The 25,036-nt window shown below is 45.4% G+C and overlaps 1 protein-coding gene across 1 annotated transcript; it reads right to left on the reverse strand.

Annotated features, from left to right (window-relative positions):
* Positions 1-7,538: 7,538 nt before the first annotated feature.
* Positions 7,539-24,344, reverse strand: LOC142557415 (post-GPI attachment to proteins factor 2-like). Its single transcript, XM_075669239.1, has 4 exons — positions 23,924-24,344; positions 22,819-23,187; positions 17,117-17,225; positions 7,539-7,878 (listed from the first exon to the last, which is right to left on the reverse strand). The coding sequence occupies exons 1-4, from the start codon at positions 24,272-24,274 to the stop codon at positions 7,730-7,732; spliced, it is 978 nt and encodes a 325-aa protein (XP_075525354.1). The 5' UTR covers positions 24,275-24,344; the 3' UTR covers positions 7,539-7,729.
* Between the last annotated feature and the right edge of the window lie 692 nt (positions 24,345-25,036).

Raw genomic sequence — 25,036 nt, forward strand, 5'->3', positions numbered from 1 at the left:
CCGCTCGTCCAAAATACGCTGTGAGCGGCGTCTCCTCGGTGTTATCTATCTATGGTTTCGCGTTTCGCGGTCGGCGGAGATGTAGACGCTTATCTGCAACCGTAGCCAGTTTGTTGTGGTCGCTGAGACAGCGGCGACCACAACCGATGCGTGCCTGGAAGTGATGTGGGCTGGACGGCATTGCATGTTGGCGTGCAATAGAAACAAGAAGTTTGGAGGATGCTTAAGCATCCGCCTTTAAGAGGAAGCTTTTGCTCGGGCCCAACTCCGACGCGGCCTAATCAAATACATGTAAAAAGCAAAAACGCTTGTCTTAAATAACCCCTGGACCGTTTTTAATGAAATGTTTGTTGCATTTGAGAAATTAAGTTAAATTCTAGTGACAGTTGGAAGCGGAATTTTGATTTAGGTCCTCAATTTTGTTGAAAGAATTTTAATGAATTCGCATGTTTGAAAAAAAAATAGATGCACGAAGTTTATAAATTAATTGCTCTGCATCAAGAACAGATATCGCGGTTCTGTAAACGCCACCCATTAGATCATTCAAGGTGGACAAATTGCATATGTCAATTTATATGTTACGTGAAATTGTCACGTTGGGTTCTGAAAAAGCTATATTTCCATATTACTGAATTTTTTTTTAGCTTAAGTACACAGTACACAGAATTCTGATATCATTTTTCCTTGCTGAGTTACAGAGTTGTAAACATGATACTTTCGTTTTCTGAAAATTTTCGATTTTTGCCTATTGTTAATAAAAATTTTTAAACCAAAATGTCACTAGATTTTAAGTTTGTCCTTTAAGTGTAACAAACCTCGTCAAAATAGGTGCAGTGGTTGCCGAGGAAAACGAATTCTCCTTTTACATGTATTTAGATAGGAGCACCCGGTCGAGCTAAAGCTTCCTCCCCCTGAATGCGATAGATTTAAAAGATTCCTGACTGCTTGTAACGCTTCCCGGCAACCGCAGCTTTACTGCGAGTGCGCGGAGCCGAGCGCGACAGACGTCAGACTCTGGAGAATAAACATTTGTTTCGCAAAGCAAGTGGAAAATTTCCTTGATGAGTGGGGCCCTCAGTCCGGGGCTCCACTGCCATGCGCGACTTCGCGAGCCCGCTGGATCAGCCGTTGCTGTTACTGCTGGCTTGTGCTGAGCAGCGCAGACTCCCAAGAGGAAAGGGTAGGGTTGGGTATAGGAGGAACACCTGAAGGGTTAGGGCATTCCCATATGGAGTGATACACCGTGGGTTTGGCCCCACAGTGGGGACAATAGGAAGGGTACAGGGTGGGATGAAAGATATGTAGCATGTGGGGACAAGGAAAGGAATTGGTCTGCAGTCGCCGCCAGACAGCGGCATCTGCCCTATTAAGCGAAAGATGTAACTGACAATACAGACGCGCTTAGGGTGTGTGCCACAGTTCTAACAACGCACAGCTGCTCAGCAGAGGAAGGGGCAATCGCCCTGGCCATTGTCCACGCCTCGACCCTTTCCGCACAAGTCACCCCCATCACCCTAGTGAAAGACTCGCAGGCTGCCTGCCGGGCCTTCGCGCAAGGACTCGTGTCTGCACACACACATCGAATTCTCTCCTCTGTCCCCCCTCCCACGTTACACAGGCTGCGTATCGTCTGGGCTCCTGGACACGCCTCTCTCCATGGTAATGAACGCGTTAATGCGGTAGCCCGAGGTCTGACTGGCCGGGCACCATCGGAAGAGCTGTCAGACCCAGAAGACGCACCGCCAGAACCCCTACAGTACACCGAGACGCTCGAGTACTACCGACAAAGTCGCCATAACTATCCCCCTCCTCATCCTTCAGACTCTGGAGTTTTGCTAGACGCGTAGCGCCACTGGCCGGTGCGAAGAGGCAGTAATTGAGTGATGCGAAGCCCGACTCCCTTGCTAAGTTGCCTATGTAGCTATAGCGACTGCGAAACATCGATTTAACTAGATTTTGGTCCACATTACGAGTGTTTCGTGCATTTAACACCCAGACAGAGAGGATTCATTTATAGCACGCATTTCCTCGCGTTTGCGCGCCTTACTCTAGCAGCTAGCGTGCAAACCTTACCTGTAGTTCCACTTCGTATGCGACTCGCTTCACTTAATTGCGATTGACACCGTGCTAAAACTTCGCCGCCTAGTTCTTGAACGGCGTACACGTATTTGGCACTGCATAATTTCTTGCCTTTACGCAGCGTGCCACCCCTGAAAAAAATCTTCGGCGCCCGATATACGCAGCAGGCCGTGCTATACAACACAATTCCGAAAGTGGCGGGTCCATATTGTAAACGTGCTTTCCGAAGCAGACGAGCGAGGTTGGTACGACCCATTTTAGGACAGAGGGCGCTTTTTAGCACCTTTCTCGCAGCGCCCCCTGGGCAATGCAAGAGCCCCATGATCGCGCGTTTCTCCTTCCGCTAGCCACCATACTCCCGCTTTCGCTCTGCTGTCGGCTCTGTCTTGGCTCTGTTTCTGGCCGCGCGTTTGCGTTTTGCGCAGAAAAGCCGTAGCGCCGTCTGCGGACGCCGTTCTACTCACCCATGGCGCAACGTCACTATGAGACCATGATGTCAGTACTCCTCGATCGGAGGGCGGGCGATTTCAACAGCGCTAGAGGTACGCGGACGCTTCAGAACGCATTTTCTCTTAAAATAAGTCTCTCCTTGGCACGAAACAAGCGTTTCGAGGTTTCTGTGATGGTATTTCAACAGTCCACGTTGACTTAATAGTAACCTTTAGTGTCCCTTTAAGGTATATCACGCACTTTCCGGGGGTTATCTATCTATGTACTTGCCTATGTATGTTTGTATCTAACCATTTTCACGCTATACTGGGTCACTGGCCAGTTCATGGTTCATGGTATCGGGCTACTGCGCTGAGGTAACAGGGCTCGAAACCAACCGAGTATGTGGCAACGTGTACGTACGTGGCGCTCTTCAACAAGCCTATTTCATGCCGACATGGGTCACTGTAGACGCGGGGCTGGGCAACTACCGCTGTCCGAAGAAACTCTGTGACGCTTACGTCTAACACTGTGTACGTGCCGCTCGGTCTGTGCCAGTCTTAAATGAACCTCTTTGACGCCAACTTGGTTCGCTGTGTATGTGGCTCCGGGAATGTGCGGCTCTACAATGGCGGGAAAGCTCCCTCAAATTTCTGCGATGCCGAGCGGAATCGAGCCCACGTCACAACGGTTCCTCAATGACGGCAACCCTATGCGTTATCAGGCTCCAACACAAATGAACGGGGTATATCTGCCGCTTTTCAAGGAACGTGCCTTTCGCGCCAACTCTTTAGCGGGCTGCGCCATGGATGCACCGGGTATGTGACACTCTTCAATGAGCATCTCGCCAATTTTGGCTTGTTGAGCATGCACCACTGAGTGTGCGGCAAGCGAGTGAAGAATTCTCAGCGTTCGCAGGTCACCGGCGGGCCACGCTTCTCCTCGCGGAGGCCACGCGTGGACTTCTCGGCAGTGCGGCTAGATGGCGCAGCGTGTCCAGAAAGAAGCGCGAGAGAGCAGCTCCCGGTTGGCTGCATGACGCTTCTCTCAGCGTTCGCGCGCACTGGCGCGTCGAGCATTTCGGGGGACACGTGTGGGCTTCGCGGCGGCGGCGCTAGGTGGCGCCGAGTGTTCTTTGAATTTTGCATCTCTTGTTGCGGGTCCGACTCCCACCAAAGGTCGTTGGTCCGAGTTCATTAACTCTATATGAATCACCATTGCGTTAATTAACTGTACCTTAATTAACACCAATAGTAGTGGGTTCGACTCCCACCAAAGGGCGAGGCTTCGACTCCCACTAACGGTCGTGGGCTCCAGTGCCTTACGTAATTATGTCTTAATTAACTTTGTCTTAATTAACATGACATGTCGTGGGCACGACTCCCACCAAAGGTCGAGGGTTCGTAGCCTTAAAGGGACACTAAAGGCAAATAAGTTGACGTGGACTGTTCAAATACCTTTCCAGAAACCTCGCAACGCTTGTTTCGTGCCAAGAAAAGACTTCGTTTACAAGAAAATTTTATCTCAAGGGTCCGAACACCGTTTTCGAAGTTCAAATCTCCCGCCACACAACCGGGGGAGTGGTGACGTTACATACGCCATCGCCCATCACCCTTTGCTGCCGTCGGTCAGTAAAACTGCGACCGACAGGCGGCGGCACCAAGCCAAGACAGACCGGCGGATTCGCTGCTGCAGCTGCTGTTAGGTCAGGTGGCGCAGACCGTCCGGTTATCCCGCGACATCACATGGAAGTTGAATTCTCTGTTACTTTCAGTTTTCGCGAGCCAGCAAAACCAGCGCAGCGCTACGCAATCACGAAAGTACTGAAACGCGAAAGCGTGAGTGGCGTAAAGTCGAGCGAAAATGAAACCTTTCGACCGCCCGCGTCGTTACCAACGGTAATTTCAATTAGTTCTTTTTTTCTAAACATGGAATGGAACGGGACAGGTGGCATTTTATTTCATCTTATAATACAATACGAGGATGCTTTTGCAACGCGTAGTTCAGTACTAGTAACAAAATTTAACTGAGGAGTGCTTTCGTCATCGGGCAAGTGCTTGAATGCCCCGGGGAAGTCTCCAATCATGTTCTGTATTTACCTCGATTTCTCGATTATTAAGGCTCTGTTCTCGATAATATTGACGCCTTAGAGATTCTCAAACGCTAATCTATCCCATTACTTGACTTAGTATTTGCCTTTAGCGTCCCTTTAATTAACACCAAAGGTCGTGTGTTCGACTCCCACCAAAGGTCGAGGGTTGAGAGCCTTGTATTATCGTGTGGTCACGCCGCCAACACCGGATTTTCCGCCTAATGAGCCATTTATTGCTTTCGCATTAATAAAAAATTCAGGCTGAACGCATCTCGTCAATGCGATTAGCATCGAAGCAATGTGCCAGGCTCCTCTCTCGCGCTTCCTGCTAGAAACGCTGCGCCATCTAACGGCGCCGCCACGAAGTCCGCGCATGGCGCGTATGTGAATGTGTATATTGAGACATGATTGTCTTAGTAGATAAGACGTGGGTTCGGTTCCGCCTAGCACTTCATAATTCTTAATTTTTTTTTCTTTAATGCGACAGCAATCACGTCCAGGGCTAGTTCGCCGTGCTGCTAATTATGCGCTCCACACAACCGTCAAGAGCTCGGAATACCATCGTCAGCTTTCGGCTGTCCAGAGTGCCTGCGATGCGACCGTTAGGTTAGGCCTAACTGTCTCCACGCGGGAGCGGCCCGCGATGTCGCCGTAAAGGGCGACGCTTTTCAGGATCCTTTTAGTAATGTTCTTCGTATCCGTATGCGAAAGCATTATAAGGCTCATGAGGTGCAAAATCCGGCGTAGTTGTCGGCGTTGGCGTGACCACCGATGGGCCAAAAAGCCATCGAACCCTATACCTTTAGTGGGAATCAAACCCAGGACCAGTGTTGTTAATTAAGGCGAAGTTAATTAAGGGAGTTAATTAAGGCTCTCGGACCCACGACCATTGGTGGGAGTGGGTCCGAGTCACGGATTTGCGTGATGATGATTGTGACGTACGCATATGGGACATATTTGCTTCGTCCTCCCCCCCCCCCCTACCTACGTGTAGATTAAGAGGCGGGCACCCCAGCTTGGTGGAATAATAAAGTTTTCAATCAATCAATCAATCAATATTTTCGGTGGAGCTCCGCATAAAACACTTCCGTGTTAACAGTGGAGCGGGCGATGTCATCGTCATTGCCAAAGCCACAGGGGGGCCCGGGGGGATTCGCAGCCCCCTCGCCTTCATTTTTTAATGAGGGGCTCTCCCCTCCTCAGCAGGTCAACTGTAGCACTGCAGCACCAATTCGACAAGCGCTGGAGGCGATTTTATTACCAGTAATGCCTTGTGCTGGGCAATTCTAACACCCCAATTTTTCGAATAATGATTCAAAAGCCATTAATCAGTTGGCGTGGCACGAACAAAAACAGGAAAGCAGGTATTGTCATACTGCTGCATGCATTTCTCCGAGGCACTGTACATGAAGGTCACCACCCTTGTTCGATTAATATTCTTGGCACAGTCTTCTATTTCTCTCTCTCTCTCTCTCTCTCTCTCTCTCTCTCTCGGCACAGTCTACTGGTTCATGAGGCACCTGAGCGTCAAGCTACCTGCTCGTGAATTAGTGAAAGTTCACCTTTGGTTTTTCAGGTTACCAGTTAATTTTCATTCGATTAGTTGTGCATTATGAGTGCTGTGTTATACCAAAGACGCATGTGTGTTATGCACTTTTGTAGGTAAGTATAGGTGCGATACCATCAACTATATTGTTGCAGTGTCTGAGTTTATCAATGAAGCAAGGCCACTAATGTTCCATTGCAGCTAGACTTATTCGCTTTGAGTTCACATATAACCCTTTACCTGCCGAGTTACTTTTGAAAAAAAAAAACGTTTCCAAAGGGCAAATTTATTCTAAGTGTTTGGAATCAGCACTTAACCAAAAGAACCGAAATACACATTCACAATAATATATTTACTTACAGAACACCCACTGAAATGCTAATTCTAGAGAAAGTTAGCTTCATATTACACTGCTTGAAGTTGGCTCTTTGAGCGCCAATAAACTAAACAAAAAGTGAACCTCCCAAACACAACTTCAGTGGCGCAAGGAACTCGGGGCGGCTTGCATGAGCATTTAGTAACGAAAATAACGAATTTCAGAACGCGTCCTTGTGCGGACTAGGCGTTGTATATGGAACATTTAACAACGCGTTATTATTTTCGTTACTAAATGTTCCTGCGAGCCGCTCCCGACATCCGCGGTTAGGACTCGAAACTGCGACCTCGTACTCGGCAGCTCAGGGAACCTACAGCAACTAAACCACCGCGGTGAATCAAGAAATGAAAAATGAAAGAAAGGAAGAGGGAAAGAAAGAAAGAATAAGATAATCTCAGTTTCGCCAGATAGGTGCCAATAGGGATAACAAAGCATTAGGCAACTATGTGGAGGTTCTCAGTTCTATCGGCTTTGTAAATTGCAGTAAACAATCGCGTACTAATTGAATTATTAGCATTATGTCGCACGCACGCAAACAAAAAGATCTCGCCGAATGACCGCGAGCGCTCGCTCTCACAACGCTTGCGTGGTGAAGAGCGCCGGCAGCAGGGAAAAACGCTTCGTGCAGCCTATCACTTCACCGTATCTTCGACGATTAGATTACGCAATCTCAAACACTAGGCGCGCCGAAGACAACGCGCACGAAGCCACCAGCCATCTGGTCTCGCCCAACAGTTGCACCCGCCGCAGATAACCTCCAAGATACGGCGCGCGGGTAGGGCTAGAGGAGGAGACGCGCTTGATTAAACATTATGGTGTTTTACCTGCCAAAACCGCTTGCTGATTATGAGGCACACCGTAGTGAAGGACTCCGGAAATTTCGACCACCTGGGGTTCGCGCGCTTGATCCTGTGACCCCCAGGTAGTGGGCGTGCGGGAAGACTGCGCGCATCGAGCCGTCATACTCCTCGTCTCACCCACACGTGCTTTACCTTGCACCCGCAGCATATGGCGCACGGGCCTTTCATAATTATTACGCGCTTGGGCCTAACACGAAACATCACGGCGACAATTCGCATGTAGAGTCTCCGTACGATCGCTGTCGGGATAGTATACAAACAGACAGACAAACAGAAAGCATGTATTGGTAAAGTCTGTAAATAAACAGTAAACGGCGAAGTCGGGGGGCGAAGAGAGGCGTGTTTCGTCAGCCGTGTCGGCTGTCTCTGCGCAGAGCCCTCCGCCGTGTCGTGCCCACGATGACCTCTCGGTTCGGAATGTCGTAGACGAACGTCAAGTGGAAGGCCACGTGGCACATGGCGTACACCCACTGGCACACCGGGAACCACGATTCTGCTGCGGTGTGTGCATTTCGAAACGGGCGTCATTTACGTGGTTAACCGCTAAAGCAAGTGCCATGCACCCCCCCCCTCTCACCCGTACCCCGTTTAGAGGAGCACTGACACACATTTTCGAAGTTGTCAAAATTATACCACACGCTTCTCACGCGCAAAAGAACGAGACTTAAACAAGTATGAAGGTTGGGAACGCTTTATATATTTCGATATAATCCTAAAGTTAGTCCTGAAATGCCAGACCTGGCCAACACCACCTAGATAGCGCAAAGCCTGTTTACTCCGATCCATGACGTCACGCTGCCTGGCCCCAAATTTCCATTGACAAGGCTGACGTGATGAAAGCGGTGACGTCAAAATCACTGTTGCCTAGTCGGGAGCGTCCCCACTAGATTCTATGGCAGTCGGGCCAGGTATATAGCATGGCGTCATGGATCGGAGTGAAAAGGCCTTGTGCTATCTAGGTGGTGTTGACTTGGCGCGACGTCATGACACGGAGCAATAGTCGCTGACGTCGAGCAGCCGTTAGCCTGCGGACGAAGACGCTACACAAAAGCATTTGGACAAAAGGGCTGCAAACGTGTCTCCTATCTGCGCTCGCGTGGGGCAGCTGCAGCGTCCGCAGAACTAGAGCGAGGCAGTGCGTCATGACGTCACGTCGCGTCTCACTCCTCAGCAGCGAAAGCGGTATGTAGAAACAAACATTATATCAAATTATCTAAGGAGCTCTGACGCCTGTCAGCATGGAGTAGAAAGTTAGCCATTTGCGGATCACCCGGTTATCGGAGGCGTGAACGTGAGCGGCCGGTTTGGTGGTGGCACCTGGTGGCACAGAGCTCGACCAGACGGACAGCTTATTATTGCACAGACCAAGTGTATTCTACTTCGCTGCTGGTGCAAATGTTCGGCAGCGACTTAATCGTAAACACACTGCCTTTTTTTTAAATGTGTTCTTTTTGGACAAGAACACTCGCGGAACACGGAAACGTGTCTTATAAGGCATTGTGGTCAGACGAAGTGTCAAAAGATGTCGCTGTCAGAGTCCGGTAGCCCGGTATAACAGAAACGCTACTTTGTATGCCAGAATACCGGAGACGCTGAAACCTATTGCATTTTACGGAATACCGGGCTACCGCAGCCGTAAGCATGAGCGGCTAAGTCGATGACGCCATCTTGTTAATCTGAGTACAATCACGCAAAAAATAGCTTTATTTCAGAGATTACCATATTAAACTGCTATTGTAAAGCGTCTGCGGCGACTTAATCTTCCCCATGGAGGCTTTCTTTTCTTTTTCGACGAATATACCTACGTAACAAAATAACAATTCCAACGCGTAATGGTTGAACAAAGCATCCCAAAATGTCGCAACCACCGTTGCTACTTCCACACATGTCTCAGGTGAGCGCATAATCCACAAATGGCAATACCTTTACGAACAACCTAAGCTCTCCAGCATTTGTTCTAGAGTTTCGAAGGCTTGAACCTTCACTTAACGAAAAAATTAAAAAAATACGTCATGTGGTAAATGTCATGCCAGTATACTTTAAAGAAACACTAAAAGCGCAATTCTGTTCAAGTTTATTCATCACGGTATTCTTCACCATCACCAACGCTATTCTTTCCCTCTCTCCTCGTTTTACTTCCCTTCCCCAATTGTGAGCACATAGCAGGTCAGGAGTTTGATCCAGGCCGACCTCTTAGCTTTTTCTGTCATAATAAATATCCATTTATTTCTCTCTCTCTCCCAAAAGAGCAATTTTTTACTAAACCCTATATTTATTGGCTTGACAGAATGTTGTCGATTACTGCGGAGAAAATGCAAAGCCATACCTATATTCTTATTTTTGTTTTTAAATTCAGCTCCGTAGCCTCAGTGCCATTTCATCGGTTTGACGTCACAAATGTCAAAATTTTCTTATTTCTTTTCTTTTCTTTTTCTATTTGGGCCGTTCTGAAGCACGAAGAGTTCTCGAAACTTTCTAGTTGCAATCTATGTTTCTTTTTTCACTTTATAATATATTTTACAACGTGTGCAGTGTTTTACCGACACACCATTAAATAGTTCAAAAGTACAGACTGGTGGGTTGGTTGGTATGGCATTATTTACACAGAAGCGCAGAAGCACATGGATATATATATATATATATATATATATATATATATATATATATATATATATATATATATATATATATATATATATATATATATATATATATATATATATATATATATATATATATATATATATATCATTACCCGCCGTGGTTGCTCAGTGGCTATGGTGTTAGGCTACTGAGCACGAGGTCGCGGGATCGAATCCCGGCCACGGCGGCCCCCATTTCGATGGGGGCGAAATGCGAAAACACCCGTGTACTTAGATTTAGGTGCACGTTAAAGAACCCCAGGTGGTCTAAATTTCCGGAGTCGTCCACTACGGCGTGCCTCATAATCAGAAAGTGGTTTTGGCACGTAAAACCCCATATATTATTATTATTATTATCATCGCACAAAACGAAGGGAGAAGGAAGACACAAACAAATAAGCCCAGCAAAGTCATTTGACACAGGCAGCTAACACGACAAAAAACATCTTTTTTTTTCTCCATTAAGGAGACCGAGGGGCAACTAACACAATCCCTGTTCCTAATCTCTTCTAGTATTTCTCCTGTGAACTGGTTAGGATGCCTGGCCAGCGAATGAGTGCGATACAACAGAAGCTTGCGTCCGCAGCGTGAGCAATGCACGCTTGGCGCGTGTAGACAAACAGAATCTGTGACGTCACGCGACGAGATGACGCGAGAAGTTCACGGTGGCGGCGCTATCTGTATTTCGTTTACTTAATGTCTATAAAGCCCCCCCCCCTCCCTTTCCGCTAACGGTAAGGGTGGCCGCTTTGCTTCTATTCCAGAAAAAGGTATTTTACTGCTACGGGTGTAACGTAATATTCCAAGTGTCATTTCACGTCTAGAATAGTGAGTGCTCTTAATAGTCACCAGACCATCTTCCAGTGAATAACGTGCTTATGCAACCGCCTTTGACCGGCTTTTTCGACGAGGTTATGCTGCACACGTATCAGAAGTTTTGTTCTACAGTTAACGACATTTCCAGAAAAAGATTGCCTGCGGCAGTGAGCGCATCTGGAATCCTCGAGCTTGATTATATTTGAAGTGGCGGACATCACTGGCACCGTGCATCAAAATGGATGCCATGAATTTTTTTTAAAGAAATGCGCGACAAAAGGCGCACGAGACGCCTGGGGCTGCCTGACTGAACGGACATGGGAAAAGTTTTTAAGAAGTCGAATCTCTCCAAGAACGACGTTGCTATACATTATAATTCGACTGATTTATGTAAAGAACACATTTGCGAACATCGCCGGCAAATTTCACTTACATGACCAAAAAAAAAAAAGAAAGAAAGCCGCAGGTTCCTCGGCAGTTTCATTACCTCAATGAGTCCGACATTCAAATTAACAAACTGCCCAGAAACCTACATCTTTATTGCCACATAAGTGAAATTTTGCCTGCGACATTGCCAAATGGGTCAAACCCCATCTGATACAAGCATTCAAACTAACAAACTTGTCCAGCATACGGCTATAGGGTTCCAAAGAGTGATGTATAGGTAGACAAAATTGTTCTTGCACCTAAACGAATTTTTATTGAATTCTATTGTAACCAGCGTAAGAATCATCGAAAGGTGGTATTAGGATTCGGCTCATATCGGCTTCTGACTTTCAGCCGCTCCTGCGTAAATAAGTGACCCCTCATAGCGCCAAGACCCCAATCGAGCAATGACAGACGGGCTTGCATAATACGCAGCCCCTGTGCTGTCTTTACGCCTGTAAATGTGTGAGTTATAGGCCGATTTGCACCCTTGAATACCCAAAATGGTGCAAATCGGTTTACAGTGTAGGAAAGCAGTATAAGAAAAGCGGCAGCACTGGGACTTTACATCCTTTACACCCTTTAAACACTCTTCCCCTAATGTGTATGGGTAAAAAGCTACCCAGACACACCAGGGGAGGAGTGCTGATCCGCCCCCTAGGTAAAAGGTTCATAGGTAAAACCAAGCACCACACCGAAATCGGTTTCATTTTTTCGCTGTACATAACATAGACATCAATTTTCGGTACGAACAATTTTGGGCGTGCGAATAGTGGTTTTTGAAACAGAATCCAATACGAGTAGTTTTCGAATGGAGTTTTTTTCTCGAATAATGAACAGCCGTTATCACAATTAATATAAAACAATGTTCACATCCTAGTATTCTTAAAACTAGCAAGTTTCTCTCATGACATAACACATTACGAAACGTTTTTTATTAAAAGCACAAATTGAGCATTAGAAAACAACTAGTTTATTCCCAAGCACCGGACGTTTCAGAGAGCGCGAATGATGCTGTATAGCCTGTAAAGTATGGCTACCTAGACGAAGTAGCCTGCTGTACTGCACAAGTTCTCGTGCTTCATGTCTATACTATGCCAGCGCGGGTGAAAAATTTACCATGCCTCTGCTCCAATTTTATGTTTAATTAGGGTGCAGTCGATGTTCCGAAACATTCAAAAAGTATTCAGAAAATATTCGCATTTACGAATTCTGTCTATTTGATTCGTTATTTGAAAGTTTCGAATATTCGCACATCCCTACTCACGATAAAACGCTAGCGGAGCCAGTTTTCAAGCCAGTTTTCCAAAGGCAGTATGAAATATTCGTTTTTTTTATTTATTTGTTACATAATTGCCACACGTTCACCAAATTTTTTTAACGAACTGTACATATCCTCAAGGCCCAACGTAATGGGTTCCGGAGGTTTTTCCTTTCGCTTCTGGCTTCACTGAGCTTATTTTAGAGGTACCGACAACCGCCCAGAACGTGTCACGAAATTTTGATGGAAATGAAAAGATCACGACTTGCCGTGATAGAACACAGCCCCCTGCTCGCGGTTTCAAAAGCGGAAATTATAATTTCCCATCGTCACTGAATGTCGCGAAAAACGGTACATATCAGACCACTTTGCGGCGAGAGCTCGGCACTCGATAGTTGGATGCTAACCCCGTGACCGCAGATTATGCTGTACGTAGGTCGGATGTTAAGTTCGCCATATGCACTGTTTGAAATTGTACCTTTCACATAATACAGGCGTTTGCGCTTTATTCTGTGCTCACTACTATCTGCACTGTTTAAAATTGTACCTTTCACATAATACAGGCGTTTGCGCTTTATTCTGTGCTCACTACTATCTGCACTGTTTAAAATTGTACCTTTCACATAATATAGGCGTTTGCGCTTTATTCTGTGCTTACTACTATCTGACAAGCGTTCTGCCTAACAAGCGGAGTTGCCCTCGTGACAGCGTATACGAGTGGAACTACAGAAATGTGGCGAGCCACGTGACATCCCTCCTTAGTGTGTGGTGGTGCACATGAGTTCTTTCCTAAGTGCGCGAGTTTGCGAGTTCTTCGCTTCGAGTGCTGTGGACTCTCTGTGAGACATAACATGTCATCGCGTGAACATCGTCTTGATGAACAAAATATTAATTTCTTACAGCTACGGGACCGCACTCCTCTGCTTGCCACCAATGCCGGCGCAGAATGGCTACTGCGCTCACCTATCACTGTTGCCAGCCTGCTTCCAGTGTATGACTTCGTAAACACGATCGTGAGTGCAGATCGAAAAAATTCTGATCCAGAAAATGTTACACAACGTTTTCCTCGTTACCACTGCAGCATTGGACACCGACCAGTAAGCTTGCCGCTTCAGAAAAAAAAAATGGCTGCCATAAAAAAAAATTGGTTGTCGTTCCCTTTAAGTGTGATATCGACATCGAGACTGTCGTCTGCGGTAAAGCGTTACCAGATACAGCTTTAGACGTTTATCGGCATCACCAGACCAGAGGGTCCATAGATCACGTTCTGCTTTCAGCCTTTCTCTACTCAAAGCTTTAGGTCAGTGCTCCGAAAGAACATCCGCGTTGAAGGCCTTACCCGCGTTATTAAGGTTCGTGCGGTCTACGGGGCTTCGCGATAGACTTTGAGAACGCCGCCCCCTAGCTACCGCTCTAAAGTCTACGCGCTTTGTTAGTGGTCGTCTCTCTTTCTCTTTATCTCCCCCTTACACTAACAAGAATGTAGTTATTATGGGCGATATCAATATAAACCTTCTGGATGACACTTCCCCTACCTGCTCCCTTTATAGCAACTGTTTTCAGAGTTACGGTTTTGAATGTTTGGTAACGCTACCTACTCGTTGTAATAAGATAAATGAGGGCACACTACTAGATCATGCGCTAAGCAACATGACGTCACCGCCAGAGGCTGGTATCCTTGATGTCGACATAACAGACCATTATCCTATCTTTATTTTCCTCAACTCAGAGCCGCAGTCACCCACTATTTCATACTTCAGCTACGTACTGAACAAAGATGCCTTTTTGGAATCTGTGACTACAACTGACTGGTCTGCTGTCCTTGAAAATAATGATCCGCAAGAAGCCTTTTCTCAGTTCTCCGCAATTTTGTTATCATTAATCGATTCACATACCGTCAAGAAAAAATGCAAGAAAATCCTCTCCCTTCCTCAAAACCCTTGGTTAAATGCTAGCATACTAGCCAATATGCGGAAACGTGACAACCTATATAAAAAAACTAAAAGGCAACCTTTTAATGTCGCCCTCTCTGCACGATACAAAAAATTTTGCAACGCACTCAACAGCAAAATAAAGAATGCGAGGAAGACCTACTATGAGCACAAACTTGGTCAGTCTGGCAGCAACTCGAGGCAAAAGTGGCAAGTTTTAAATTCATTTTTGCGCAGAAATGAACAACTCTCATTCATCGATACCATCACAAACGATCACATTACATATGATCAACCATTTCAGATAGCAAGAGCGTTCAGTGATGCCTTTTTTCCGGACAAACCAGTCATCAGTAGCCGTCCTTTGTCACTGAATCGTGTGCCGCATTCATTTTTTCTTTACCCTACAACTCCCCATGAGGTTCTTGATGTCATTCGCAAGCTGAAAGTAACCAGTGCCGGTCTTGATAATATTCATCCTAGTAACATAAAACTAATTGCTCATCTCATATGTGATGTTTTATGTTTTATTATCAATTTAATATTCAGGACCGGCATTTTTCCATCTGGCCTGAAACGAGCAAAGGTAATTCCAGTTTTTAAGAGAGGCGATCGTTCTTTACTAACAAATTACCGCCCAATATGTATACTTCTATTCTTTAGTAAAGTAATTGAAAAGTTGACTGTTACTCGATTAACCAATTACCTGTCTAAATTTAATATTCTTTCCAATTCTCAGTATGGTTTTCGTCCTGGCTATTCAACCGACCTTGCACTTATCTTCCTAACGGATCGCTTAAAAGAAGCTATTGATAAAGGGTTTTTTGCTGGTTCAGTTCTTATTGATTTTACGAAAGCTTTTGACACTATTAACCATCACATTTTGTTTTTAAAGTTGGAAGCTCTAGGCATAACTGGGCCAGCGCTAATGTTCCTACGAACCTACCTGCAGGATAGACATAACATAGTTAAAATTTCTAATGTTTTTTCGGAAGCCAAGGTTACTAACCTAGGGGTACCGCAGGGTTCTATTCTGGGACCTTTATTATTTTTAATTTACATTAACGATCTGCCTGACTGTCTAACATCCTCACAATGTGTGTTGTACGCCGACGACACAACCATAATTAACTACGATAAAAATATTTCGTCCTTAGTTACTAAACTAAATAATGACTTGGCTAAGGTTACAAACTGGTGTATAGATAATAATCTAGTTATTAATCCCTCGAAAACCAAGTTTATTGTATTTAATTCCCCCCAGAAACCATTTTGTTCAGTTCCATTGCTGATTCTTGGTTCCCATTTAATCTCTTCTAGCACTCATTGCTCATTCTTAGGGGTAGAACTAGATACTAACCTCAAGTTTCATCATCATATCTCGAATATCAAAAAGAAAGTTGCTTACGGCATTCGGTTATTAATTAGAGCCCGCCAATTTTTTAACTGTTCTACACTTGTGTCACTATATTACGCTTTTATACACTCACACATTAACTACTCGTTAATATGTTGGGGAAATACATACAATACTCACCTCAGTTCACTTCAAACTTTGCAAAACCAAGCAATTAGAATAGTCACCTCTAGTCCCTATAATACTAGCGCTCTCCCATTGCTACACCGTAATAACATTCTGTCTGTCAAAAAAAACTGTGATGTATAATCTGGGTATATTTATTTTTAAGTTATTGAATAATGAAGTTCCTGCATGTATAATTCCTAAAACCTGCCTGATCAACACTAATGTCACTAGATTTGCTTTGCACAATAATCTAATTTTACCTCAAGTGCGCACCAACTATGGCAAACAATCAGTTCATTTTGCTGCCTTTTCATTTTGGAATTCCATACCACTTTGTGTCAAAACTTCGCGTTCAACATCCGTATTTAAAAAACACCTCAAGAACTTTCTTCTAACAGAAAATATTTAACGTTAACTTCTTTTTTTTCTTCTTTTTTTTCTCTTTTTCTTCACCCTTATTACTTCAAATATTCTGCTATTCTGATACCTTTCTTTTTTATTAATAGTCATGTGTATTTCAAAGTTGTTTTGTTGTTGTTTCTACTGTTGCATTTATGGTCATGTATATTTGAAATTCCTTTTTTTTGTGTGTGTGTCTTGCACGTTTGGGTAAAATTACCTTTACTGTTCAATTCGTTTAGCTCATTTGGTTTTACTGCATTTGCTCCTTGCAATTGTATAATTTCCTTCGTTAGATTTCTTGTAACTAACTCGTAATCTTGTTTTGCATTCTCCAGTACTTACTTTCTTCCATGTTTGCTTATATATGATTTTAATGTAGTTCAATTCGTTGCTTTAGAAAGCGCATTTTTATAAATAACAGGAGGTCCCGATACAGTCATTGACTATGGGACCTCCTTCTGTATATTATTTGTTTTTACAACCTGTAATCTATAATGAATAAAATCAATTTCAATTTCAATTTCAATTTCTCTTTTTATCCCTCTTAACCCTTCCCCCCGTGCAGGGTAGCCAACCAGAACTACCTCTGGTTAACCTCCCTGCCTTTCTCTCTATTACTTCCCCCCCTCTCTCTCTCTCTCTCTCTCTCTCTCGGCCTTTTTCTCGGCACCATCTTTTCATTGAAAAGGGGAGAACTTCAGGCTTCAAACGTCGTTGTACTGTGGGCTTACTTTTTCCGGAGCAGTTGGCACGGTGCTCATTGACGTACACGAGAATGGCTGCGGCCACCGCCCCTGCCAAGGTGACCAGGCACAGCTTGAGGCGCAGCGACCGACGTGCCTGCGCAGGTTGCCAGACGCGCCTCAGTCGGCACACAATTTTGTCAGCAAGCGATTCTGTCTGCTAAGGTTGATATCCTTATTGCCGGCGTGTTATTGTTGCCTTAAAAACTCTGTGCAGTGCTTAAGGAGGCCAGAGAAGGCATTTTCAAAATACAGTGCAGGATAACTTGGGAAGAACTGCATGAAGTGTGTTGTGCCAGTTGCGCATAGACAGGTCGAACTTACTGACGTACCTTATTCTCATTATTACGTGAGACGCGAACCAAAGAGAAATACGACAAGGACAGAAAATAGCGTCACCAGAAGCCAGTGTGAATGAGTAAGTGTGACGTTATTGGCAAGGGGGGGGGGGGAAGGGGGACTGACTTTACAGGCTATAGCTTATCGGATGAAAATTTAGACATTTTACGCGTATATAAACCCTCGCTTTCTGCGGGCACGTGCGGCTTAACATACTTCTATATCACAACCCTGTAGAATTCCGACTGCAATATTGCCCTCAATATTTTTTCCCAACGCAGCGAAATATTTCCGCCCTTCCCATACTACAATATCGCGCGATAGGTTTCTCTATATAGCTTGGGCAAACATGAACATTCCATGTCACGTTTCATTTGATCGAAGACACTTCCTTTTCAACTTTTAGTACGGCTTAAGAATTCCGAGCTTGCTTTCACTTAAATTCGCGATAATTTTTTTACGCATTTATGCAAAAAGTACGTGAAATGTAGTACCTATACAATTTGGAGCAGCCGTGGTTCAGTCGCGAATAAACTACTATTCAGTTCTACTCTATTCTAATCTACTCCAGTCTATTCTATTCTACTCCATTCTACTCTATTCTATGCTACTCCGGCCTATTCTATTCTAGACTATTCTAATCTATTCTACTCTATTCTATTCTATTCCAATCTACTCCAGTATATGCTATTCTACTCCATTCTACTCTATTCTATGCCACTCTAGTTTATTCTGTTCTACTCCAGTCTATTCTGTTCTACTCCATTCTACTCTATTCTATGCTACTCCGGCCTATTCTATTCTAGACTATTCTAATCTATTCTACTCTATTCTATTCCAATCTACTCCAGTATATGCTATTCTACTCCATTCTACTCTATTCTATGCCACTCTAGTTTATTCTGTTCTACTCCAGTCTATTCTGTTCTACTCTATTCTATTCTACTCCATTCTACTCTATTCTGTGCTAGGTGGGCTCGGTGGCTGCGCCACGACACCACTGGTTTTCGCCATGCAGATGATCGCCGCTGCCCTTTCGCACGTGGTGCTGCCCGCACTGGCGGCTGCTTGTTCTCGGACCCCCTCGGAGCATGCGTCATTTTGCCACCGGTTTTCGGATCAGCGAGGCGTCGCACATGACTGCGCCTTTCCGGTTACCTATGTACTGCCAGCACAGCAATGGATGCTCAATGCATCGTGGGCTCCTGCATCGACATCGACGCTCTCCAGCTCGTCGACCATAAAAGACAGCCTACCGCTCCGGCCGCTCTGTGGGCTCGGTGGCTGCGCCACGACACTGTCGTCTAACCCACTGGTTTTCGCCATGCAGGTTGGTACAAGGCACAGCCTTTTTGCCAAGAGGTGTAGCGACTATTGTCTGGTGCAGCTTCCGAGCCCCCATTGCTGCCTTGCTCTTATGGGTGAATGTGTGGAAGGGATTCGCCGCTTACTAATACTCTCCGGCGACGTTGAAACTAACCCGGGACCCGACACGAACGTTGTGTTGAAAGAATTGCAGAAGATTTCAGCCAGTCAGAATACACTAATCAGTGAAGTTCAACGCTTAAAAAGTCAGATTTTAAATACCGATAAGGTTCTAATGGACTTGAACAAACGAATGACCGGACTGGAACATCATTACCAGGTCATGATACCACTTCAAAATGAATTAGAAGCTGTCAAATATGCCGCTGCTCAAACTGCCAGCGTGATATCCGGCCTCGAAAATCGCCTAGACGATGCAGACAACCGGTCCCGAAGGAATAATCCAATTTTCTGTGGCCTTCCTGATACTAACCCAAAAGAAACCTTTGCACAATCAGAAAAGCTGATCATTGATGAAGTCGCGGATATCATGAAGGTAAACCTTGAGTCCATAGATATCGAACGTGCTCATCGCCTTGGACGCTATTCAATTAACCGGCACCGTCGCATCATTATCAAATTCACGTCATATAAAACGAAAGAATCAGTCCTGTCTAACGGCCGCAAACTGAAAGGCACAAGTTATAGCGTGAGCGAAGATTTTTCACCCGCAGTTCGGAACGCCCGAAAACATCTTATCGCCTACGCCAAAAGTCAATCTATGCCTTCTTCCATGCGTTTCAAAACGCTCGTTATGGGTTCCCAGCGCTATGAATATGACGATTTGACGAAATCAGTTAAAAATATTCAGTAGCAATTATTGCACAAAATTCGTGCAGTTAACAACCGCCCTTCCGCCGCTAAGAAAAACCTTTCCCTATCTATCGTTTACACTAATGCTCACAATTTCATTCCCAAACGTGACGCAATATCAAATCTCGTGACGTCATCTGACAGCAACTTGCTAGTTCTAACGGAAACGTGGCTAACAAGTGAAATTAGGGACGATGAAGTAGTCCAAGACTTGCCAAACTTCGATGTTTATCGCTGCGACCGTCAAGGGGCACGCGGGGCTGGCGTTCTTGTTGCTTGTAGTCGTGAATTATCCTGTACGCCAATTATTATGTCTTCCAACTTAGAAATACTATGGCTTCTTATTCGCTCTTCCCCTCGATATGTTCTCCTAGGTGTGTGCTACACGACACCTACCAGTAATCCAAACTTCTCACCAGAACTTAACAGTACTTTATGCCAGATTACAGTAAGCCATCTTAACGCTCATATCCTTCTGTTCGGTGATTTCAGCTTTCCCATTATTGATTGGAATAACCCAACTTCCACAATAAATAACACAGAGGCGAAGGATTTCATCGAGATCTGTTTGAATTTTAACTTAACACAGCTTATCTCAGAGCCGACACGGGTAACGCGCGACTGCGCAAACATTTTGGACCTCATACTTACTGACCATCCAGAGACATTATCATCGGTTACCTACCTTCGTCGTATCAGCGACCACAGTGTAATTCATGCCACATTTGACTTTGCCCCAGCACCCCGTGTTCTTTCCAGCAAAACTATCAACCTGTATGAAAAAGCAAATTTTGAAGCTATAAATGAAGAATTATGCACTTTTTTTGCAGTCTTTGAAACCTAATTCAATGAAAGATCTGTTCAAGACAACTGGGAACTGTTTAGAAATAAAATGAATGAACTAGCAAACAAGTATATTCCGAAACTAACATTCCGAGCGAATCATCAGAACCCCTGGTTCAATGACAATTTAAAGAGGTTGGAAAATAAGAAAAAAAGACTTTTTCGTAATGCCAAGCTGAAACCAAGCCCAACTTCATGGGATAAATGTTACGCCGCTGAGAGTGAATACTTACGTGCTGTCCGCAATGCCAAATGGTCTTTTTTCAATAATGACTTACCTAAAATGTTAACAGACAACCCCAAGAAATTTTGGAAAGTTATCAACCCAAGTAACACACGCACTGTAACTCTTGTTGATGATATGGGTGAAATCATGCCTGAAACTGAGTGTGCACTCATATTTAACAACACATTTCCGTCAGTATTTTCTAATTATTATAACGTTCCATTGACTAATGTCCCCTGCAACATAGCTTCTAGCATGCCGAGCGTGGTGTTTTATCCTGATGGTGTTTTGCGCATAATTGAAAACCTTAAACTTTCATCCTCAGCAGGTATAGATGGTATAAACTCTAAACTGCTAAATAATACAAAATATATTTCTTCATCATTTTTGTGTTTTATATTCTCGCAGTCACTTTCTACAGGTTCCATGCGTCACGACTGGAAGGTGGGGAAAGTCATTCCCATCTATAAGTCTGCTAATAAGAACACACCGCTTATCAATTATCGACCCATCTCTCTAACTAGTCTTCCTTGCAAAATCATGGAACACGTCATCTACTCCCTGATCATAAATCATTTGGACGCAAATCAATTTTTTTCATTCGGCACAGCATGAGTTCCGCAAGGGTTTCTCTACCGAAACGTAACTAGGTCTGTTTCTACACGACTTACATGTAAACCTTGACTCTAACCAACAAACTGACGCTACTTTTCTGGACTATGAAAAGGCCTTTGACAAAGTTTCTCACCGCCACTTACTACTAAAGCTTTCTTCTTTGAACTTACAGAGTGACGTACTCAAATGGCTCGAAGCGTTCCTCACTGATTGCTACCAATTCGTTTCTGTAAATGACAAATCATCCACTCTTCTCCCTGTAACTTCTGGAGTCCCTCAGGGATCATTTCTCGGTCTTCTCTTTTTAATTTATATTAATGACTTACCCCAACATGTACCTTGTAAGATACGAATTTTCGCCGATGACTGCGTGATTTACCATCAAGTTTCTAATGCTACTGACGAAAACACCTTACAACAAAGTCTTAACAACGTGCAGTCTTGGAGTGAAAATTGGCTGATGACTCTTAATCCCAACAAATGTAAACATATATCTTTTACCCGTCGCCGTAACCCTTTCCTGTCCTCTTATACAATAGTAAACGTTCCCTTAGAATCAGTAGAATCATTTAAGTACTTGGGCGTCACACTTTCTCGTGATCTCAGTTTGGGTACGCACATTTCCAACATACTTTCATCAGCTAACCGAACTTTTGGCTTCATGATGACGACACTTGCGTGACGCCCCGCAGAACGTAAAACTCCTAGCTTTCAAATCCCTTATCAGACCGAAAGTTGAATACGCATCACCCATCTGGAATCCATATCAAGTCTATCTAGTTAACGAGCTCGAGTCCTTTCAAAACCGCGTCGTCAGATACATCCATTCATCCTACTCATACGACGTAAGCGTATCATCCTTAAGAGCAAAATCTGATCTACAGCCCCTTGCACGTCGCCGCGCTACTGCCAGCCTTTGCCTCTTTCATAAGTTCTTTTACAGTTCCTTGTTGCACAAGCCATATATCACACCACCCGCACGCATATCGCTACGAACTGGGCACCCATTAGAAGTCTTACGCCCACGCTCCCACACTACTTTTTCCTCGTCTTTTTTTTTTCCCGCACAGCATCAGATTGGAACGCCCTTCCCCACCACGTAGCTGCAATCACTTGCCTGACATCGTTTTTCGAAACTGTGTCTTTGTTGGCTAATCAATAACCTGCTTTTTCACGTGTTATTCTTTCTGTTTTTATGCACTTGCGAAAATGTAGCTACCATGTACAAATTTTTTCTGTATACCTGTGTTTATATTTGCATTATCAACTATACCCACCCCTTATGTAATACCCCTAGCAAAGGTGTCTTTAAGGAAATAAAACTGAACTGAACTATGGTTTATTCTATTCTACTCCAGTCTATTATATACTACTCTATCCTGTTCTACTCTATTCTATTCTAATGTATTCTACTCCAGTCTATTCTATTCTACTCTATTCGATTCTATCCTGTACGACATACCTGAACGGCTGTCCAATCAGTGCTCACCTTGTGCCCCTGCTCGTGCTGGCACATGCGCAGCGACAGGCACGCGCTCAGCATGAACATCAGCGAGGAGACAACGAAGTGGGTGTAGATGCGCTCGTGCGCCGGGTACTCCTGGTAGTTGCGCAGTCCGGAGACGAGGCTCAGCGACAGCGTCTCGGCCACGTGCAGCGCCAGCCCCGCGTGGGTCACCAGCGCGAACAGCGAGCGCTCGGGGGCCGCCACGAGCACGGAGCGCCGGCCCAGGTAGTGCCAGTGCAGGAAGGCGAGCACGAGCCGCGGGTTCAGGTCCAGCAGCAGCGCCAGGCTCCACACGTGGCGCTGCGGCGCCACGCCCGTCACCAGGTCCACCGAGGGCAGCAGGTCGTAGACCTGCGCCCCGGGGAACGGGCGCGGCCGTTAGGATGGATGTAGCTGGGTCCCTTTCAAGCATACTTTTTGCATAAATAAAGAAATGCCACAATAAATGAAGCGGTGAAGAGCGACTGGGTCTGAGCGTCCCAAAACAACACAGTGCGCGAGAAATTCCCGGCGGAAAATCATAGTCAGCCAGCGCCAATCAATCAATCAATCAATCAATCAATCAATCAATCAATCAATCAATCAATCAATCAATCAATCAATCAATCAATCAATCAGGCGATTGGTTAATCAATAAGTTGATGTCTAAGCGATATGGAATCAAGGTCCCAAACGCTAGGGTTTGGAGAGTTGCCGTAGAGCGCCCTTGTACGGCAACCCAGAGTTTGGATGCTCAACCATGTTGACCCTAACCGGTTCTTCTAACGTCTCATAAATACTTAAAGAAGGGAATTGCGCTAAAAAAAGACACGGACGAGTAAGGACATGGACTCGTCCGTGTCTTTTTTTAGCGCAATTCCCTTCTTTAAGTATGTACGACCGACTCGCCCAACAACGTGCTCTCCTGAATTACGTCTCATAAATCAATGTCTCATCAATGAACGTCATGGATCAATGTCACTAAAGTCTGGTCGATAGGGTTACGCTACCCAAAGCGACGCCAGGTCTTGGAGAGTTGAATTAGTGGGGAGGAGTCAATCTGGAAATAAATCGCACACGGATGCGACAAGAATATCGGAACGCTTACTACGCAAGAGTTCGTGCTCGCTGTGGCGCCCCAGAGCAGGATGGGCGCGGCAAAGCTCAGCAGGAGGCCGAAGAAGCGGAGGCCGAAGGACAGGTACACGATGGTGTGCATCCGGAAACGGAGCATGACGTCGTCCATGGGAATGCCCACCGCGTCCATTGTCCAATGACGGGGCTCTTCGTCCGAGGTCGTCGGGGCGAGGCGGGTTGACGCTGCGACGCTTGTAGCGTAGAAAAACGACAGTATATAGAACAAAGGTCGCGGCAGCACCAGGCACACGACCTTCGAATCTTCATGCCACGCGCTCTCGAGAAATTGCGCGCGTATTGCCGAGACGCCACTGGTGGTCATCTCGGAGGCCTTGCATGTCAGCTTCGAAGTTTCGGCCACAGCCAATGGAAGCTGCCACCAGTGAAGGACATTGTTCCTCTTAAGACACGCGTGTCTTGGTATCTCCATACAGGTGCGATGCACTTCTGCTTGTCGCGCGTCGCCTTTGCGCGTTCAGCTGTACACAGGGCCAAGCGCGGCGAAGTCACTCAAGAGGCTGCTCTTAGAATGGCAATATAGTTACTCGGAAGCGATTTCGAACGTCCTCGTTCAGAAATTCAACGCAACCACCGCGACGGCTCAGTGGCGGCATTATGCCTCTGATAGAGCTAGAGGACGCGGGTGCGGTTCTTAGCCGAGACCGCTGACCTGCCTCCGGCTTGAGCGGTCCTCTAGTAGGCTGCCACATGGGGTTGCGCAATGGATGTCGCCATAGCAGACGGCATAAGCGAGCAGAAGAGAGTGCCAAAACGTGGCGATGTTCTGCGGGCCCACGTGACCGCCTTCTGCGATAGGACTCCACGGCGCAGACGCCTTCTAAGAAACGAAACCGAGATAGGTTGTAGAAAACGTATTATAATAAATTATTTGGAGCGCTGTAAAGCTTGTCAGTATGTTTTGTATAGGATTTCGAAGTCGAGCACTTTTTTTTTAATTTAAAGGAAAGAATTCCGGCAGTAAACCATCCCGCGATGAATGCCGACGTTAATGCGATTATAGTGTTGAACCAATGGAGCGCACATCGTATTGCCAAATTCTTCAATTCTGTGTAGCCGAGTTCTT

This window comes from Dermacentor variabilis, chromosome 9 (assembly GCF_050947875.1).
Source record: "Dermacentor variabilis isolate Ectoservices chromosome 9, ASM5094787v1, whole genome shotgun sequence".
In the NCBI taxonomy this organism is placed as follows: domain Eukaryota; kingdom Metazoa; phylum Arthropoda; class Arachnida; order Ixodida; family Ixodidae; genus Dermacentor; species Dermacentor variabilis.

What these genes read in the sequence shown, in the direction of transcription:
- LOC142557415 (XM_075669239.1), bottom strand. Translation starts at nt 24,274, where the DNA reads ATGACCACCAGTGGCGTCTCGGCAATACGCGCGCAATTTCTCGAGAGC. An exon ending in CGAGCACGAACTCTTGCGTA is followed by an intron (nt 23,188 to 23,923) that starts GTAAGCGTTCCG and finishes CCCGGGGCGCAG; the next exon opens with GTCTACGACCTGCTGCCCTC. An exon ending in AGCACGAGCAGGGGCACAAG is followed by an intron (nt 17,226 to 22,818) that starts GTGAGCACTGAT and finishes CAACCTGCGCAG; the next exon opens with GCACGTCGGTCGCTGCGCCT.